General features: G+C 39.9%; 1 protein-coding gene across 10 annotated transcripts in view; it reads right to left on the bottom strand.

The window, feature by feature from the left end:
- ST7 (suppression of tumorigenicity 7) overlaps positions 1-22,062 on the bottom strand; it is a 237,560-nt gene that overhangs the window by 20,432 nt on the left and 195,066 nt on the right. For 7 of the 10 annotated variants that reach the window (XM_032870768.1, XM_032870787.1, XM_032870796.1 and 4 more), the window contains 3 exons: positions 18,725-18,797; positions 17,172-17,274; positions 517-667 (listed from right to left, as the gene is read on the bottom strand). In XM_032870768.1, coding sequence (XP_032726659.1) covers positions 517-667; positions 17,172-17,274; positions 18,725-18,797 — 327 coding nt within the window. Of the gene's footprint in view, positions 1-516; positions 668-17,171; positions 17,275-17,826; positions 17,963-18,724; positions 18,798-22,062 lie in introns of those variants that run through there. The other 3 variants (XM_032870813.1, XM_032870822.1, XR_004384181.1) reach the window with 3 other exon arrangements.

Here is a 22,062-nt window from a genome sequence, read left to right on the forward strand (position 1 = left end):
ACGAATGCTACACCTGCCACCAAACACTAGGGTCCTGTGGTCACTGCTCTTATTCTCAAGGAAAACTGCAGCTCATTTGTTTGGCCAACCTAGTTCCAGTGGAGGATAACTGTGGCTCATTAGGCAATCCTCCCAGAAAGGCCACCCAGAAGTGGTTGGCCAAACCCCATGCCAAACCCCCCGCCAAAGATTCCCATGAAGCTGAGGGGGTGCTCAGGTCTCCAAAGAGGGTTTTCCAGTTCTCCTCTGCCAGAACAGTCCAGATTCATACCGTCCATTGTATAAACTTCCTTTTTTGAGGTACAGAGATGGCATCGTCACAGTAACAATCACCACCATTGGGGAACTGAAGAATCTCAGTAATTAACCATCATCTCTCGGTGATGGAATATTGCAGGGAAGTAGAGCTATAGATATGCAAATCATCATTATTCATCATGAACACTCAGTATAAAAACAGTTTTAGCATCTTTTCATGCTCTTAAAAAAAAGTTTCAAAGAAAGAAAATTACTTACTGCCTTCCCACGTACAATGCAAAAGATTCAAAGCCCCTTCCACCCTCTTCCAGTGTGCCAGATGAAAGAACGCATATGCTATTGCTTCACTGTCCCCTCGCTTCAGGATATGTTCTGGGGGGAGGATTAAGCTTTTCATTTCTAGTAGGTACTGAAATAAAAAAGGCAGGAGACAGATGCATTAAAACACAGTAATTTGGAATTCAATATTGAGAATAGAGAGGCTGATTTCCCTAAAGCCACCACTCATTAGCATTTCATCAAACCTGCAACCTTGTTAGTATGTTTGAAGGCAATTACTAAAATATCCAGCAACCCAAAGTTTGCTAACAGATAGTTAGGCTTGAACTAGGTTTCCTAAGGTGACGATCAGAGGCTTTCAGGGTTAGATACTTTAGTCAACGAAACATATATAGACTCAAACAGCAAAACGGAAAATTAGAAGACACAGTAAGTTGGTGTAATTTTGTAGCCAGAAACGAAAATACATAAAATGGACACGTGAAGGTTAAGAAGTCATAGGACTAAACCCACTATACTAGAGAGACTTGAGATTCACTGTTTTTTTCTATACAGATGTACCAAGAAGGACCTAGTCCAGTGAAAAGAGCCACCCCTAGCTGTTCAGATGCTGGAGGAAGGAGGCGTGGCAGCCTGAGGACAGGAAGACCCCAGGGACGGGGGGGAGTAGTACAGACCCCAAACTATACTGTTTTTTAAGACCCTTTCCCAAAGACTGAAGGATCCTCAGCTTATGACTCTTCATTCCTATCTTCTACAAAGGAGATGGGAGCACAGGGCCAGAATGGGTTCTTTGGTGTTTACTACATAATAGAAAGGGAAGAAAATTTAGGGTGGTATTTTATATTTGCAAATATTAACTTCTTTTTGCTTTCTGGCTTCTCCCTGGGCGTCACTCCTCACCCACACATACATATACACCATCACCACCAACCACCATCACGAAAACCCATGCATCTCCTTTAAAACGGAGATTAGCAGATGATAGAGGGATGTGTTTAATGAAAATGGGACAAATACGGCAGAAGGAAGTGATATGAGAAGAGATGATCAACAGTTGTGATGTCAGAAACAATTGCCTGAAGATTTATCTATCAGTAGAATCGACGAGGGAGGAGGGAGAAGGGACGACTCCTGCTTTACCGAATGGATCTCAGTGTTCTGTTATCTCACTGTGGATTTACGTGTTTTGGGCACTGTGAGTGCAGTTGCCTTTAAGCTTCCTCTCCTGTTGGTACATCTGCTCTCAGGATACACACGCCTGGCAGGAACCAGAAGGACACACGCTGGCCTCTTGGTTCAGCAAATGAAACTTTCTTCACTCTGGGTCTGTTATTTGAAAAAAATCTCTAAGCCTCAGGGCTCAAAAAAGTGAGAAAGCCCATCCAGAGTGCAGCAGAGAAGAGGGATACAGTCATCACCCTTGCCAGGGAGGGGGTTGCAGGGTGGGAATAGAGGGCCCTCCTTGGAGAGAAAGATCACCATGGGAAGGCCTCTTTCCAGGCTGTTCCACGAAAGGTGTTGATTACTTTGATGGAAGCTCCTCAAGTATGAGTTCCAAAAGATCTTTTAGTTCATATGCCTTTTCGAATTCTACAAGTCACTGCCTTCCTCCTCCTCCTCGTTTCAGAACAGTGCAGAACAAAAATCTTTTGGGAAAAATTATAATTTTGAGTTACCTAGTAGTCCAACCAGCACCGCATTTATAAGGAATAGCAACTACAAACATAAGGGTGAATTTTATGTTCAGAGATATTTGACTATCCTCTTCTGATCCTGTTACCTTAATTGAAGCTATTATACCATGTTGCCACCATCCATGATGTCTTAAAAGACTCCAAGGCAATGAGTCATGGGAAAAACATATACCCTGTAAAGTGCTATAAATTGTATTAATTGTTCCAGAGTAAGAGAAGAAAGATCATTTGGTTACTCTTAATAATCATCAGGAGAACAAAGGAAAGGGAAATTTTCTTGCCTAATAAGAGCCCTAGAGTAAGACTTTATTTTTGAGTTTCTAACAATGATTTATAGCTACACTGCCTATCAAATAGTCAATTTTTAAAGAAAGAACATGCTGTATAAACTCTGAAACAACTAAATATGAAAACCATTAGTGTATGTATCCCAGGATACAGAGACCTCTTCGAGTCCCTGAGAATAAGATGGTGGCTGAAAGAAAAGTATAAACTACCATTCCTTTTATTTCTATGACTAGGAAAGTCTTTCGAAGTCATTTCATTAAGCATCTGTAAAAGAACTCTTGGCTAAGGAACCTTCAGGAATAGGGGCCCCTGAGAAGAAGTGGGTAGGTCCACATTTGTGGATAGACTTGAAACAGAGGGGGTGGGGCAGAGAAAATGTGTGTGTGTAGGGGAGTAGAAAATTACTTATTTTATAATTGTAATAGAATAGAAATAATAGATCTGCATTATCCAATATGGTAGCCTCTACTGCATGTGACCATTTGAATTTAAATCAATTAAAATCAAATAAAATGGGCACCTGGGTGGCTCAGTGGGTTAAGCCTCTGCCTGTGGCTTGGGTTATGATTAGGGTCCTGGGATCGAGTACCGCATCGGGCTCTCCGCTCAGCAGGGAGCCTGCTTCCTCCTCTCTCTCTCTGCCTGCTTCTCTGCCTACTTGTGATCTCTGTCAAATAAATAAATAAAATCTTAAAAAAAAAAGCAGCATTGCTGTAGACAATGTCAGTTTCCAATATTCAAGTAACTAAAGTACTTTTTAACATGAAAAAATTTTATAGACACCCAAGATAGGGATTTTAAGTGTAGTATTGATTGAAAACACGTAATATGGCAAAAACCTACAATAAATGTAATAAAATAAGAATTCATTTAAAAGCGTTGCTGGTCACCAGGGCATCTAGATATACTTGGAAAATAGTACACGTGTGAGATGGATGGTTTACTCAGCTTGCAGGCTCAATGTGCCGCATATGGCCTCAAGGACATGATCGTCCACAGCCCTAAAATCAGGCCGTGAGGTAATGCTCTGCTTTTCCTCTAAGATGCCTCTGATCTTTGTGTATGTGTACCTTTCATACATTGCCTTATATTAGTTATTTGTGTGTCTTTTCCCAAAGCTACATCATAAGATCCTCAAGAGCGTGAATCTCGCTTCCTAAGAAGCGTCTCAGAATGAGCATCCTTGCTCTAATCAGCCTCATGATGCTAACCAGAGCAACCCACCAAGGTCACTTCGTTACCTTCTTACTGAATCTGCTTGACGGCAGAAACGGGTTATGCCTATAAAGGAGATTTATACTCCAGTATAGTTCCAAACAAAATGTTGGCTCTAACCAGATGATGAAGGCTAATAAAACAATGTGTTATGTTTTTGGCCAGGCTTAAAAATGGCTGGCAAGATCAGTTCTCAACATGTGCAATGTCTAAATTAGAAAGGCATGGAACAACATTTCACATCTTACTTGTCAAGAGAAAAATAAATGGAAGAGGGCAGATCCCTATCCACAAGTATGCAGAAAACAATTAGAATAACTGTAGCTCGCAAATCAGAGAACACCCTCTGCCTGTCTGTAATAATTATTTGGCTTCTATTAACTAAGCCAGCATTCCGTGCTATCTTGCCGGCTACCCTGCCTCTAACTTCCTTCCAGAATCTCAATTCACATTGATCTTGATGTATGGCCTCCAAAAGGTTTCAGAAGCAACTTTCAAAATCTGTTTGTCAGAATCTAGTTCCTTATGTCCATAGGAACATACAAAGCCAGAACATAGAAAGAGGAGCTGAGTAGTGCCTTCTCATGGACGTATTTAAGCAGAGGCTTGTCACCTGTCAGGAGACAGCTGGCCCATTAGCAAATACCCCAGGTGACAGTGCTCTTTTGTTAAAGTGTTAAAATTCTCTAATAATCTGAGTGAAAATGATCCCAAAGGTACCCTTCACATAGACATTAATGTCCAGGAATTAATTCATACCCCTATTTTCAGATTTTTAAATACCAACAATAGAAGTCATATGAAAATCATTAGGAAAAAACATGGGAACAAACAAAATGAGCAAATATAGGTTAATTTTAGCACATTTAGCTAAATCTAGGTAAATTCAACACATTTAGGTAAATTTTAGCACATTTAGACAATGGCTATCAGGTTCCTTCCAATAAATCAGGTAGTGGAAGAATATTAGCATAAGAAAATGCTCATGTCATATTACTAAATGAAGAAAAAGATGAGTGTACCATACAGACTATGATTTGGGTAATTAAAAAAATATATATAAGCATTAAGACATTGGAAAGTCAGAGATTGAATGTTAAAGGTTAAATATTTGATTTTATGGGAGATTAATTTCTTTTGTGCTTTTTGTGGTACTTTCTAAGTTCTCTGTAAGTCATTTTTATTTCTCTGTGTATATGTATATATGTGCTTGTGTGTGTGTGTATGTATATGTAATACAAACCTATTTTCTAGACCCAACAAAAACATTAAAAAAAAACATACAAATGAAAGAAAAAGATAACCAGAGACAGCAATTTTTATATGGCTTTTATATGGTTGTATATATACAACTGGGTATGAAGAAAGAGGCTGAAATCCCAGAATGGATACTTTATAAATAAAGGCTTCAGAGAATAAAATTAGTCCTATTTGGAAGACAAGGTATGTATTTTGAGTCTCAATGTTGCCTACTCCCTATACTCAGTAAGGCACACGATGGAACAGGACAAAAATACCCCACATAAGCATAGTTCTCTGGAGGAGCGCTGGGATGGGGACTGAAGTACACGGTACCATGTCCCATGCCTCCCCCGTCCTAACACACCCTCTACCATTTTGACCCACTGTCTGAACCCCAGCCCTACTGTTCCACTCTTGAGTCCTGGACAAGTTAACTTCTTTCAACCTCAGCCTGCTCATCTGTTAGAATATTAAGAATACACATCTTGGGGCGCCTGGGTGGCTCAGTGGGTTAAAGCCTCTGCCTTTGGCTCAGGTCATGATCCCAGGGTTCTGGGATCGAGCCCCGCATCAGGCTCTCTGCTCACTGGGGAGCCTGCTTCCTCCTCTCTCTCTCTCTGCCTACTTGTGATTTCTCTCTTGTCAAATAAAAAAAATAAAAATCTTTGGAAAAAAAAAATAATACACATCTTGCCAATTTTAACTATTGAAGACTATGTAGGGTAATATACGTAAACATTCACACAGTACCTGGCACATACATGTCCACGAAATAGTAGCTATTTTTAAGAACAAAAAAATGAAATGTTCATATTACTGTGGAAGTTGTATTTTCTGGGTATGTATGTCCCACAAATAATTGAATCTGGTTTTAGGTAAAATCCTTCAGCAATTTTACAGTGGAGTCAGATAGGCTGAAATGAACCAGCTACTGAGGGGTCACTAACCAATCTGGAAATAAACACAATGCAAAGCTGAACTGCCAAACCACAGCCAGTGATCAGGAACACCACTCAGGGGGCCTCCGTCCAAGGGAAGTGCTGCTTGCCTCTCACTCATCTATTCATCAGTTACCGTGCCTCATTCAAAAACACAGGAGTGTCCACAGTGCATCCCAAGGAAGGACTGGGGAGCAATCACAGTGTACTGTAATGAAACACCCATGGCAGCACCCACAGTTTACCTCAAGGACATGAATCAATCAAGTCCCTATCCTGATGATCCCTAATCTTTGTAGGTGTGTGTGTGTGTAAAATTCAACATGATGACTGCCTTAGTAAAAGGTATATACAGCTGACCCTTGAATGATGTAGGTATGAATGGTGTACATCCACTTATATGCAGATTTTTTTCAAGATTTATTTATTTGAGAGAGGGAGAAAAACGTGAACAGGAGGGGCAGACGGAGAGGGAAGATCCATAGCAAGCAGACTCCACGCTGAGCACAGAGATGGACAGAGACCAACATGGAGCTCGATCTCATGACCCTGAGATCAGGACCTGATCTGAAACCAAGAATTGGATGCTCAAATAACTGCACCACCCAAGCGCCCGGCAGATTTTTTTTTTCAATAAATGCAGTATCATACTATAAATGTAGCTTCTCTTACGATTTTTTTAAACATTCTTTTCTCTAGCTTACTTCATTTTGAGAATATAGTATATAATACATACAACATACAAAATGTGTATTATTCAACTTTATGTTATCGGTAAGGCTTCCAGCTAATAGTAGTAGGCTATTAGTAGTTATGTTTTTAGGGAGTCAAAAGTTATAATGGGGTTTTTCAACTGCATTGAAAAGTTATAATGGGGTTTTCAATCCCAGCATTGTTCATGGGTCAACTTGACTTAGTACTAAGGAAGCAAATGAGGGGTACTATCTCGGAGAAGGTTTTGCAGAAAAGGTATGAGTCAGTCTTATTAATTCAGTTAGTTTACCCACAAAGATGAGGGGAGGCAAAAAGCTGTTGCAAGGCTGGGCGGCGGCAGCAAAACATCAAAGGCCATAATCTGCTTATGATCTCGAGGTGCTTAGGTACCAACATGACAGGCAATCCCAGCGCTGACCAAGCACTAATGGGTGTCAAGTATTCGCTCAGGCACTCCTTCCAACAACTTTGTCAGGGAATCGGACTCGTATTTTGAAGATGGAAAAAAATGAAGGCTTTGGGAAGTTAAGTCGCTTGACCAGAGTTGTACAAATGGTATGTGCCAGAAACTGCACTGGAACTCAGGTTTTACGCTACTCTCCAAGGGAAAGCAGGAAAAGGAGACTGTAAAAGGTCTTCCATCCTGTGTTCCAGAGTCTGATCTCCACTCCGAGTTATTCTACAGTTTTCAAACTTTGAGAAACAGAAACAATTTGTTCAAAAGAAAAAGATCAATTTAAAACAGAATACATGAAATTGATGTAAAACAAAGCTGGTTGGGGACCCTAGAGGACAGACCCAAGAGAGGTCCGAGGAATCCTTAGGGTTCCTAGGAAGATGGTTTGAAATCTGCTATAACAGGCAGCTAAGAAGTGAGCTGGTACCAGCAGTGGTTTTGAAAGAAATGTACAAGTCCAGTGGATGAGATACTGAAATTAGCAAAGTCTTAGAAAGCTTCTGTCATGGTCTGGGTGAGGGGTGACTAAACCGAGGAGGACTTCTCCAGGATTTGGTGCCTGGCTGAATCTGACGGCAAGAAAAGGCATTAAAGGGGGACTGTGAAATTTCTAGTTTAGGAAACTAGAATAGTGTGAGATAGTTAGCTAAGATAAGACACCAGAGGACAGCTGAAGTGCTTGGAGGGAAGGCCTGAAGGCAGCTGGGTGTGCAGATCTAGAGCCTGGAAGAGAAGCTGGACACAGGGATTTGGATGTGCAGGGAGAGGCGGAAGCCAGAGCAGTGGAGCACAGGACATCTCCCAGGAGAGCTTCAAGTAAGAAAAGAGTGGGTAATGAATGATACTCCTAGAGGACCAACCAGACGGATGGACAGGGGAGGAAACACTGTAGAAGGAGAGTGCCCAGAAATGCAGGAGTGACCCAGAGAGCAGGCAGTTCGGAGCCAAGATGGCCCTGAGGTAGAAAAAGTGGTCAGTGGGACAAAGGGCTAAGAAGAGATGAAATAGGATGGCGTTTGACAAGAGGCCAAAGGATCTGGTGACCAAGGTAGGGCGGCCATGATGGCAGTGGCCTTGATAGGAGCAGCTATAGTGCCTTTTGTTAAAGAAAAAGACCTTTTAGAAACTATCTGTTCCTGAGAAATGTGGCTAAAATCTGGTTTCTGCTCACTTTCCTCTGGGTCATATTTCCACAATACATTCTCCTTACTCTAATCCAAAAAAGCTTTGGAACAAAATATGACTCATTTCAAAGAAATTAATATTGAAATAATATTTCTGAAATGTACCATTGATATACAATATCAACAGACAATCTGCCAGAGGATTTTAAGTTTCTGCTTCCATGCTTCAAGCATTTTTAAATGCTGAAACCCACTACACGTTTTGTTTCCTAAATTGGATTAAAAAGCAATTTTATACTCTGTCAATCAGCTCTACCAAGACATAAAGGGAGGACTGCATTAGTGTTTGCATGAAATAGAATTTCCATCACCCTAACAAAGTCCTGTGAATACTCCATTAGCATATACAATTACCAGGATGTTTTCCCCCACAAGCCTCTTAAAATCCCCATGAAATAAGTTTCTAGATTAACATTAGATGAGCTTTAAAAAAAAAGTGTAAATTTTTATTGGGAATGCATTTCTGTCATAACATTTTTCATTCTTTCCTCTCTATTTTCTCATGACTTTCCACACTCCGAGACTTAGAATTTAAAAACTACCTATCTCTTAGGCTGGATCCTCATGTCATTCCTGCGTCAAGCCCGGGCTATCAGGCTGGTAAAAAGAGCTTCAGGAGCATAGCAAGCTCCCTTCCCCCAGCACACTCAGGGGCTGCCCACTGTACCCCACTGTGTGGCTGGGAGGAAGAGACCCTGACTTACTAGTGCCAGTATTTTAGGCAAAATGAAGATGAAAGCTTTCCACACATTGCTGCTGGTGATTTTCCCCCCTCAATGTCACCACCCACAGTACTCAGGCATCCCAAGCCCTTGGGACTCCCTCAGTCCCCAGCTGCTCAGCAGAATGGGTATGGAGCCTCCAGTTCTATGGGTGGGACAGCACAAGCTTGGAATTTTCCTGCAGAGGTAGTGACTGGTCATAGGCTTCTATTCTTTTCTAAACTGTGTGCACAGGTGCCTTGGGGTTGCTGGGCTACTTGCTTTCTCATCCCAGTTTCAATCATAGTGGGTCTACTTTTACTCGCTTTGTTCACTAAAGCTTCATATAAGATTGTATAAGGAGGGAAAAATGTTTATTGCTTTAAAATATCATTATTAGTTACTTGTCATTGTTGTTTTGGTGGCAAAGAGCAAGGATAGCCATTCAAGGCAGAAAAAAACAAAAAGTAGGAGACAGAGGTTGGTAATAAGTAATTCTTAATCAGCCAAAAGTTACAAACTGGGAATTCTGGAAAACAACAGCCATAGCCAGAGCGTGCTAGAGCCTCCCCTCAAATCTGTAGGCCTAAAGGGACCCTGTGAGGACTCAAGGTCAGAGGCAATGCAGGGCCATTGTTACACTCTCTAGTTGTCCCTTTTCATACTAGGTTGTTTCAGAAGTACTTCTTAATGCATTTCTCTAGGCAGTGTCTGCTGTAGCCCAGGCAACAAGTACAAAAATAGAGCTGAAAGTACCAGCGAAAAGATGATGAAGGCCCAACACATGTCCAGTACCTACTATGTGTGGATAAGCTACGCAATATAATTACATTTACTTATCCTCAGACCTATGAAGCCTTTATTTTTATCCCCATTTTATCAAAAAGGAAATAGGCAGGGAGCTAATCAACTCTCCCTTCCCATGGTTCCCTTCGGCCCGTGGACAAGAAGTAGTGAGAGTCCTTGTTTCAAATACTTCTGGACCCTGTTAATGACACCTCACAGGTCTGCCTAACTTAGGACACGATGTCTTGCTCTATCTTTACGTTAATACATTTTCCCGGTAAAAATAGGAAGTCTATGTAATGGCCTGATGATTCAGAAAAAGAATAAACACACATGGCTAACAATGTTCCACCTTACTAACAGTGGCAAAGGAACACGAACTCAAGAATAGAATTCCATTTGTACCCCATAAAATCATATATTTTTTTTTGTTTTCCTTCTTTTTTCTGTTTTAAACAGACTGCTCAATACTGGTGAGGGTGTAAGAAAATGGCAAAGAAGGAGTTACCTGCTGATGGTATAAACTACTACAATCTTTTTTTGGTAAGCATCTGGCAATAAACATTAAAAGCCCTGAAGTACTTCTGTATGATATTCAGTAATTCTCATTGTGTATATCTATCCTAAGAAAATAACATAAAGACCAAAATATCTTTATGCCCAAAAGGTTTGCTATTAGAGTTGACCACCTGATGTCTACAATAGAGGACACAAGAATTCAATCATTCTCTTCAATAAATAATGTGAAGAAAACTGGATTCCACATGCACAAGTATGAAACTGGACCTTTACCTTAAACAATACACAAAAATCAACTCAAAATGCATTAAAGATTTATTATTATTTTTTTTAAGATTTTATTTATTTATTTGACAGACAGAGATCACAAATAGGCAGAGAAGCAGACGGGGGGGGGGGGGGGGGGGGGGGAGGGGGAAGCAGGCTTCCTTCTCAGCAGATAGCCCGATGTGGGGCTGGATTCCAGGACCCTGAGATCATGACCTGAGCTGAAGGCAGAAGCTTTAACCCACTGAGCCACCCAGGCGCCCCTGCATTAAAGATTTAAATGTAAGACCCAAAACTATAGGGGCATCTGGGTGGCTCAGTGGGTTAAAGCCTCTGCCTTCAGCTTGGGTCATGATCTCAGGGTCCTGGGATCCAGCCCTGCATCGGGTTCTCTGCTCAGCAGGGAGCCTGCTTCCCCACCTCCCCCCACCCCAGCCTCTCTCTCTGCCTGCCTCTCTGCCTACTTGTGATCTCTGTCTATCAAATAAATAAATAAAATCTAAAAAAAAAAAAAAGACCCAAAACTATAAAACCCCTAGAAGAAGGGAGATGCCTCATAATATTGGTCTTGGCAATGATTTCTTGGATGGAACACAAAAAGAATAGGTAACAGAAGTAAAAATAGATAAGTGGGCCTCTATCTAAACAAAGAGCCACTGTACAGCATAGAAAACCAACAACAGAGTGAAACAGCAACCTATGGAATGGGAGAAAATATTTGCAAACTATACACTTGATAAGGCGTTGACATCCAAGATACACAGGAAATGCCTACAATTCAAATAGCAAATAAACAAAACAAAGCAAAATAACTTGAAAAATAAATGGACAAAAGACATCAATAGCCATTTCTCCAAAGGAAACATACAGATGGTCAACAGGTACATGAAAAGATGCTCGGCAGTGCCTGGGTGGCTCGGTCAGTTAAGCATCCGATTCTTGATTTCAGCTCACATCATGATCTCAGGGTCAGGAGATGGAGCCACACCCATCAGGCTCCCCACTAGGCATGGAGCCTGTTTAAGATTTTCTCTCTCTCCCTCCCCCAACTCACTCACTCACTCTCTCTCAAAAAAAAAAAAAAATGCTCAATATCACAAATTATCAGAGAAGTATAAATCAAAACCACAATGAGCTATCATCTCATACAAGTTAGGATGTGTGAGGCCACTGTCCAAAAAAAAAAAAAAAAAAGACTATGACAAGTGTTGGTGAGAAAGTGGAAAAACTGGAACTCTTGTGCACTGTTAGTGGGAATGCAAACTGGTGCAGCCACTGTGGAAAACAGTATGGAGGTTCCTCAAAAAATTAAAATAGCGGGGTGCCTGGGTGGCTCAGTTGTTTGGGTGACTCAGGTCATGATCCCAGAGTCCTGGGATTGAGCCCCACATCAGGCTCTCTGCTCAGCAAGGAGCCTGCTTCTCCCTTCCCCTCTGCCTGCTGCTCCCCAAGCTTGTGCTCTCTCCCTCCCTGTCAAATAAATAATTCAAGTCTAAAAAAATAAAAAATATTAAAATTGTATTGCCATATGACCCAGCAAAGCCACTGTGGCATTCATCCAAAAGAACTGAAAACAGGATCTTGAAGAGGTATTTGCACGTCAATGTTTACTGCAGCATTATTCACAATAGCCAAAAAAGTGGCAACAACCTAAATTTCCATCAACAGATGAATGGATAAAGAAAATGTGATATACATCACAATGGAATATTATTCAGCCTTAAAGAAGGGAATCCTGTCCTGTGCTGTGACGTGGATGAACCTGTAGGACATCACGTGAGATGAGATAAGCCAGTCACAGGACAAATACTAAGGATTCAACCAATGTGACCTATCTAAAGTATTCACACTCACATAAGCAGAAAGTAGAAAGTGGTTATCTGGGGCCGGGAGGAAAAGGGAGAAATGGAGAGGTCCTGGTTCAATGAGTATGGAGTTCCAGATATGCAAGATGAAAAGTTCTAACAACAATGTACATACAGTTAATAATACTCAAAAATTTGTTGAGGTAGATTTCATTATTTGTATTTTTTATGATAAAAAAATGAGGAAGTAAATCATCCAGAAAACAGTTACTGAGAATATTTTAGAGTGTCTGAAGGCACAAGGTTAAAAGACTTGGGCTTTAACGTCAGGTTAGAAGATAGCCTTTTTAAGGTCAGAGAACCATGAAAATCTGATGATCCTCTTCCAAAAAGAATAAATATACCCCCAATACCCTAACACAAAGTTCAAGTTTAGAGCCCCATGTTGATTTTTTAAAATATGTATATGTCATGTGACTCTGATTCCTAAGTATTAAAAATGCACAGGAAAATAAGGCTAGAAAGAGTCTTAAATAGGATTAGATGACAGGATTATGAAAAATGTCTTTATACCTTTTTCTAATACAGAAATTTATTTTTACACCACCAGTACAGGGGGCAAAAAAAAAAGTCTAATGCTGCTTGTAACGAACCAGTACATTAGTCTTGTTTTGGAAAGGTGTCAGAAAATGAAATTTGTCTTTAGCACCCTAAAGGAGTTAATGAAATAGCCTCTAAGCCAAGAAGGAGTCTCTTCACAGGGAAAGACTTGCAGTGTAGACACAGCATCCTAAGAGTATGGAGCACTAGTGAAAACTCAGATTCTTGCAGAGTGATGAATCACTGACAGAAAAGCACCATCCTCCCACATAAATCTCGACATTGCTAATGATTTCTTGAGTAGGACACCAAAAGCATAGACTCCAAAAGCAAAATACACACATGGGACTGTATCAAAATAAAAAGCTCCTGTGCTGCAAGGGAAACAAAATAGATCAGAGTGGGTGGGGAAGCATATACGCAAGGAAAGCAGGAGAAAAAACTAAAACTAAAAATCTAATAAACTATAACAACATATAGATGAAGATACAGAACAGAGATGAGCTCAGCCCTTCATTTGTCCAGCAACTTAAGTGAAATTTTCTTTAAAAAATGAAGAATATTCCCTTTAAATCCAAAGCTTTTATTTTAATACCATTAAATGGAAGACATCCTCTAATGGTTTAGAGATTTCATCTCTTTGAACTGTGTCCCCAGTTCTCAAAAATCAGCAGCATCAAGACCCTAAAACCACTAGTCATCCTCCACAAAGAGGCAACAGTGATTCCATAATCAATGCACTGCAGTGCGAGACCACAGGGCCGAGAGACTGATTCTGGGATGAGGAAGGAACAGGTTTCCTGGTGGTGACTTTTAATGATGGGGGTGAAGGAGGAGTACAATAACCTCAGAGGAAGCAAAGAAGGAAGAGGAGGAGAATCTTTCTGGAACAATGAACAAACTATTAGAAGTAGCTAGAGAAAGTGATAAACAAGTTGGGTCACATTATAAAAAAAAATCTGGAAGAACCATTCACGGAGTTTATATCTTCCTTTGTAGGGCTGGGGACGCAGCTGCAGTCCATCAGGCGGGGAGTCACACAATTCGGTTTATAATAATGAGCCTCTGGGCTGCTTCCTCTTTATAATCTGCTACAATCTAAAGCCTCAGAAATCCTTGTGTTTTAGGTATACCTGACTACTTACAAGGCTCCCTTCAAAACAGAGGACCATGGCTTTTTACTATTTTTATTTACTTCCTGGTCCTGAGGTGTGTGTAGGAGACTCCCTACTTCACACATCTGCAGGTGAAGAGTGTTCCTAAGAGTAACCCTCCTGGAGTAAATAATTATATTTTTCACTGGATGTTGAAATATTAACTATGCACCTCTGCTTAATAGAATACCAGATAGACCTAAGCTGGACACTCACGGAAGGCAGTTCTCAGCTATTCTATTTGGTGTTTTTCTCCTTCTAACAGCATGCCGTTGCTAAAAATTCCTCTGGTAGACCACTGATGACTTCCTGTGAAGCCGTGGAAGTGTTTAAGATAGGAGACTATCTTGAGGAAATCTGAATTGTCCACGAGTGCCTTGGGAAGTCACGTGCTCGCCATCATTTAAAGGCTTCAAGTCTAGGCTGGTCTGAAACTTGGTGGGATGGCGGGGTTGGGGGGGGTAATAGGGTGATACTGAAGTGTGAGAGAACCCAGAACCAGTTCAGACTCTGTCACTTACTAGCTGTGTGACCGAGAGAAGGTCACTTAACCTCTCCAAACCTGCAGCGCCCTCATCTGTGGAGCAGGGTTAATAGTCCGATACGCCTCACCAGTGTTGTGACGCAAAATAAATGAGAAGGCATATGCAATTCACTTACCACTATGCTTGGCACACAGTAAACATGCAATAAAAACCAGTATTAAAAATAATCATCACAATATCACTACGAGGAGAGATTCAAGCTGAGGATGGGAAGGTGTCCTAGATGATCTCTGAGGTCCCTTCTTACACCAAGAGCCTAAGAGTTCTTATCTTTCATTGATGTCTCATTAGAATTAAGGCTACCTTCTGCCTGAAAAGGCACCTGTGTGTGTATGTGTCTACACATATGTGTAGTGTGTGTGTGTGTTTACTAAAGTATTAGCAAGCAGTCCAAAAAATAGATCATGTATAAAGGATGTTTACAACAGCTTGCAAATAGTACACATGTACCAGAGGTTTGTGGTTAATTCTGGACATAATTCTGAACAGTGACTCACAGGGCCTTTTCCCCATGGAAATGTCAATAGATGAAGGAGATCTGGAAACAAGTTTCTCCTCAGCACAATAACCAACAAAGCAAAGTGGTAGGGAATCAGCTTACCTATGCACCCTATCTTTTCTCCAGTTAACAAGTAGAGTGAAATCAAATATTTCAAATATTCCCACTTTTAGAAAGAATTTTATTTTGCAGGTGGAGTGCTAGCTGACTAGGTCAAAATCTTCCAAGGTAGCCTTAAACTATTTCTTGGGGCTTTTAATACTCTTCAAAAGGCTCAATCAACCATTTAAGACCCTTATCATAAAATTACACTACATCTTCTCCTTAAATATCTACCAGCAAGTACCAGTTTCTTACCTTATGCACTAAGATGACAAAGCTCTGGGATAACTGGAAGAGTTAGGAGCCAGTGTCCAGACTTGAGGGGCCTCCAACAAGTCCAATATCAATAATTTTAATACTTTATGAACATACAATATTGAAGTTTTTCAAAGAACTTTGACTATATTATCTCAATTGGTCTTTATCACAAAAGGCAAGATTTATATTTTTATTTTCATCTGAAAAATGAGGGAAAACTTTAGAGTTCAGAGATGCTAAGCCCCAAACTCCCATGGCTAACGAATGACAGAACCAGAACTTGAACCCAAGTTTTTGTCTCAGAATCTAGGACTCTACTGCTCAATGCTACTTCTAGAAGAGCTTATTTATGCTCATAGAATAACTCTGAATTGGATATGGCATTCAATAAATAGTAATTGATGACCTAAGTCGACTGTGTAATTCAGGACAATATTTTCATGATTAGCTTTAAAATTTAATCAAATTGGAATGAACATTCTTAACTTAGCCGAAAAGATGTTAAATAAAGAAACACATTTTATCCTAAGTCTACAAGTACTATGTTGGTCACTATCCACTGGAACTAGAGTGGATCCTTTACTAGCTGTGGCACTGTGCACCATTGTTCGGATTTCTGTTTTGCGAGACAACGAGCATGACCTGAATCAAAGCTCAGAAATGACGTTAGGTCACCTATCTCTGTCACTGAGATATCAACAAAATAAATAAAAGTAGGTAACGCTACAAATCCTCACATACACACACACATGCACACATACACAACCCTCTTGCCACAGTACTGTAAGAAAACAAAATAGCCTTCCTTGGTCATTTTTTGCCAGTGAAACTCTTCCTCAGAAATTTGAAAGACAACTATGCCTGAGGTACCCTGTGTGAATCATTTCCCAGAGGTCAAAACGTGCTTTATAACATTGAGAAGTGGAAAATAGCACTCAGCAATGTGCCTCTCACATAGCAGGTACTCAAATATAGGTAAATTATAAATACACATCCATCTCCTAAATAAAAGATTACAGAAATATCCTCTATTGTGATTTGACTCCCTTTCAAAATAAAATTCAAGAACAAAATATATGGGAAACACTGGGTATTGTCAATCATGTGGTTAAAAATTAAGATAAACATTTCCTACTAAGTATACCCTAAAATGGCACTCACAAGTCAAAAGAAAAATACTACTTCATACTTTGAGGTTCTCCTTCCTATTTTCTTGCCAATAGATTAACAATTATTTATTTATAGAGACACAGAATGTCACATTAATCAGTATTTTTTTTTTTTTACCATTTATATTCAAAACTAGGTTCATTTCCCAAGTTGGGTATAAGTTAAGACTGCAACTGGTGTGAAATTCCTATAAAATGCATCAACACTCTTGGGATCTCCGTGGTTTGCCAATTTCAGGCTTCCTGGCCTGACCTGCCTAAGCCAGGTCTATCAATTTACCCTAATTATATAAAGCCCCCAAATCGGCCCAAAGCTTCTTGAATGGAGCTTTTGCTTAAAAATGAAGCTGATAACCATGGACTATACAGGGCCTCAACATTCAATGGCTGCAATTCATTTTTTTCTACTGGGTGTATTCGAGACATGACATTGTGGTCACTGAACACTTTCTCTACCATCGTAACGAGTTCCTGTGGGGATTCCACAGACTCACTTTTGGCACGTGAGGATTGAATTCCACAGCTCTATGAATGGCCTCTACTGCATTCATCTCTGCTGTGCTCAGCCCCCGCCGAGATGCAGCCTCGGGAGAGAATCTGAAAAGCAGAAAGACAAACACCATCCAGTTGGGACCACTGCTTGGGCATCAACCCGGAAAGGCGTCTACACGTCAAGGGCCCATAAAACCACAGCGAGTCAATGGCATGAGCTCTCCAAACCTCCACTACATGGAACCTCTGAGTGACCCTTAAGACCGAGGCCAACAAAAACCCCAGCAGAAGCAGAAAGCGTGCTTGCATCTAGTCTTGGCAGGAATTAAATTCGGCTGTCAAGTCTGTCTGTCTAAATAGCTAATCTAAATGTTCTAGGAGGTACCTGCTTAGGTCAGGGGAGGGGGTAGGACTGACGAGGGCAGACAGTATAGGCAAAAGAGAAAACTAGGTTACAGAAGAGCGTACTTGGTTAAAAACAGAACTGGGGAGAATTTTCAAGGAGGCTCCCAACCCAATGTCAGTGCTGCAAGGCAGCGTCCACCGCAGGCCAGCCTGCTTGGGGCCGTTCCGGCAGGGGGTGTGCGTGCCCAAACTGCGGGCGAGACACCTGCCCGAGTGAATGAAAAAAACCAGACCATGCAATCTCTTTCTCACCTCACACCCAGGGCTAACTCCAGAGCTGTGCTTGGCAGGCAGACACCACAGGGGAAGCTGTGACAACCCTGGCCCTGCCCTCCCAAGCTGGAGTCGCTGTGTAGGGAGAAAAGATGTTGCAGTAGGTACTGGCGATCTACAGGATAAAAAAGAATGAAAGAAAATTACTTCGGTCTTGAAGTGCACACACACTTAACAGCAAACCTGTCTGACATAGCAGAGGCTGTTTTCTTTTCCTGGGATCTGCTTTTCAGTGCTTCAGAGGGATTATATCAGGGAAACAAGCATTTGTGAACTCAAAAACAGTTAAGCCAACTGTTCTCTTTCACCTGCCAGTCATCTCGGGTGTTTATGGAAATTCTCTAGGCCAAAGTCACCTGCCTGAATAAAATGGGCAAAGGTCCCACTGAGATGACAACTCAAAGCCAACAGACCCTGGGTCGGCAGTTAGTTGGGAACTGAGGAGTCAAAGAATGGAAGATGATCAACCCCTCTGCCATCTCACATGTTTGTTAGGGCTACTACCAGGTCATGGATTGCTGAAGGAAGAGGAATACGCAAAAAATGAATAAAAGGAAGGCATTTTGTGTAAGTCCCAAGCAGGCCTTTCGGTATCTACTGTCTGGCAAAAAAAAAAAAAAAAAAAAAAAAGTCACCTCAGAGGTATGAAATTTCACATAAATCCCTCTTTAGGGACCCATACACCCTTACGATACCTGGGGATATATATTCCCTCCTTCTAGTAGTGAAAGAAAAGATCAGCAGGTTTTAGAAAATGCATGCTCATAAGCGGGGGTCTCAAAGACTAAGAGAAACTTCCAGAGAAAGCCCTCAGAGGCAACACATCTCCTTAAGTTGAGTCAGAGAGTTAGTACCGCACAAGTCATTATTTACTTACTTGTCAGAGACAGCTCTTGCTTTGAGCAAGGCAGCTGTATAGCATATTGTGGCCGACTTTGGTAAGCTTATATCTGTTAGAGAAAAAGAAAGTAGAAAATCTTATAAGTCTGTAGAAATAAACAGCAATTATTTTTAATCTACTAGCATTTTAATTATGTAAGTCCAATAAAGCATAAATTAAGAATATTTTAATGCATAAGACACAGCCACTTCTTATGTATCAGGGCAGTAAGTGAAACTAACGGTAATTCATAATTTTGTGAATAATTCATGTTTAAAATCCGCCAGATCGGGCACCTGGGTGGCTCAGTGGTTTGGGCCTCTGCCTTCGGCTCAGGTCATGACCTCGGGGTCCTGGGATCGAGCCCCACATCGGGCTCTCTGCTTGGCAGGGAGCCTACTTTTCCCTCTCTCTCTGCCTGCCTCTCTGCCTGCTTGTGATCACTCTCTCTGTGTCAACATAAATAAATAAAATCTAAAAAAAAAAAAAAATCTGCCAGACTAACTCTTGAGCAGTCATCTTCTATTCAAGATATGGATTTTCATATATTGAGCATAATTAAGCAGAGAATAGCTATAAATATATAAATGTAAATATTACAGGATTGCCCTTGATATCATAAAAAGCAGCTAGGACCTCTATGTCACTTATGAAAAATTCTCAACGGGGTATAATATACTAATGTGAAAAAAAAAAATGACCTGGATCTTTTTTAAGAAACATATCTAAATAAATTATTTTTAATGGTCAGATTTAAACCAGATTTTTTTTGCATTAAATTTCAAGAAGTTCATATTCAGATTTTTCTTTAAAAGGTAACACATTTATTATATATAACACATATGAAAAACATTTATATACAAAGATATATATGTGAAATCTTTAAAAATCTTTACAATTTTTGTGCAAACCAAAGGGAAACCCCCTTTCAAATGAAACCTGATTTGTTTCTCTGAGAAACAGTTCCTCTCAGTTTGTACAGAAAATTTACCATGGAGAGGTAGAAGTGGGTAACAGATTCAGACAATTAGTTTAAAGGGAAGTAAAAGAACAGGGTACAACTAAGATTAGATCAATTTAAAGAGGGTAGTCCCTTATGGAGAAAAATTTGTGTTTAAATTATAACTTTATTTCTTACAGGGTAGTATTTATTTAACACTGAACCAAATATACTATGGCAGAGAAATGCCATTCCCAGAGCAGCGAAATCCATTCTAGGTTGGAGAAACTCTTACCACCTGGAATGCTCTGCCAGTCTCTTCACTGGGCTATTTTCAACTTCGAAAGAATTACATTACAGTGGAATTTAAGAAACAAAACAACAGAACAAAAGGAAAAGAGAGAGACAAAAGCCAAGAAACAGACTCTAAACTATGGAGAATGAACTGATGGTTACCAGAGGGGAGGTGGGTGGGAGGATCTGGGGCAATAGGTGATGGGAATTAAGGAGTGCACTTGTTGGAATGAGCACAGGGTATTTACGGAAGTGCTGAATCACTATATTGTTCACCTGAAACTAATACAGCAGTGTATGTTAACCGGAATTCAATAAAAACTTAAAAAAAAAAAAAAAGAATTACATTACAGTAAGAACGAAAAGGAAAGTCCCATAACTAACCAACAGACAACCACAGAGGAAAATGAGTTCATAAAAGAAAAACAAGCCCTAAGCCAGTAATAAGTATTTATCACCAAACCCAGAAAGAAGAATTTCTTTTTGAAGGAAATTTCAATGCCTCTGATAAAAAACAAATAATCACAGAAAATACCAACACAGAACTGAAAGGGAAAGAGGTCTTTGAAACTCTGATCTCATAAATTATATTCAAACAAAATTTCACCACCATAAACCTAGTGTAAAATGATGTGCTTATGACTAAGAAGAATTAAAAAAGAATGTCAAATACTCATGGATTTGTCTTGTTGCCTTTCCAACATCTAAACATTTAACTGCTTCCCAGAGTGGGAAATTAATCCAAGAATCAAATATCTTGCTTACTAGAGTCCACTCATTGATTGTTATTGGAAGGTAATAAAAAATTACAGATGATACCATTCTACTTAAAAGTTCAGACCTTCTTTTAAAGTTCAGACTTTTTATTTAAAAAGTATCCAAGGATTGTTTCCACTCTTCTTGGTATGATCTTGTTCCTTCTGTGTCAACCTAACAGTTTTCCATAAAATAGGGACCAATGAAAAGTCCAAGAAACGAATCGAGGCTGAATACGATGAACATAATTATCTGGAGCTGGCAACACACAGGATGGAGCCTCACTTGATAAATTAAAGAAAACCTGTTTTAAGGATTTGGCTTCTAATGAGAAAAATCAGACTGTGTTTTGATGGTTCCCTAAATAAGAAAAGTGACATATTCACTCAGTTGGAAATGCAGAAAAACATACAACTGCAGTGGTTCCAGCAAAATACTATAGATGTTCAATCAAAGATGATCTTTAATCCAGAACCAGGCCCCCTCATGCCCATGAGCAGAACACACACAACTAGAAAAGTGCAACAGAATTCTGCAACTTTACAATTACTACAGTGTGTTTTTCCCATAAAAATTTTTTACCCCTACTCCTAGTATACGTACACAGGTATAATGCTTAAAAAATAAATAACCAAAAATATATTTTAATCAATATCAAATGGTAAGAGGGAGAAATGTAAATACTCTATTCCCCACTAGTGGCATGTTGAGTCCATTTGTTTTCTTTGTACTCAAGTAAATTACTTTGCTCTCATTGTTAACAAAAATTTAAAAATGCAGAAAAAATTCTTGCACAACTTATTTATTTAGATAGTTTCAATGTTTTCCTTTTAATTCTGTCAAAACAATTCATCTATTTGGCAATGGCAGTTGTCTCTAAGAAATGATGAATCACTCTAAAGAAATTGACCCTAAGTTTCCCTGTAGGTAAAGCTTCTTGTTGTTCAAATAAGGTTTTTGTTTACAAGATATTTTTTAAATGACCCCTCGTGACCACTAACCGATTCTCTGTCTCTGTAGTTTTGTCTGCCTGCTATGATTTTATGTTTTTACCATTATGGAAAAGAACAAAATGGTAAGGGAAACGGAGTGGCTAACAATAGTGATGAAAACAAGTAGTATCAGAAGTTTTGAGCAGGAAAAAAAAAATATCAGCTGCTTTCCAGTATTGCTTATAATTTATCCAGAAATTTTATTTTGAGGAAGAAACTTCAAAATCATTCTAAGTCCAGTTTTGTATGAATATGCTCTAACTATGCAGTCCTTGTCTTGTAAGTGCCATGCAGTTACCATTATTACCAAAAAGTCCTAAGAATTAGAATCCAGAGAGTCTCTTCAACAAATG

This window comes from Lontra canadensis, unplaced genomic scaffold (genome assembly GCF_010015895.1).
Source record: "Lontra canadensis isolate GAN:19392208 unplaced genomic scaffold, GSC_riverotter_1.0 scaffold2, whole genome shotgun sequence".
In the NCBI taxonomy this organism is placed as follows: Eukaryota; Metazoa; Chordata; class Mammalia; order Carnivora; family Mustelidae; genus Lontra; species Lontra canadensis.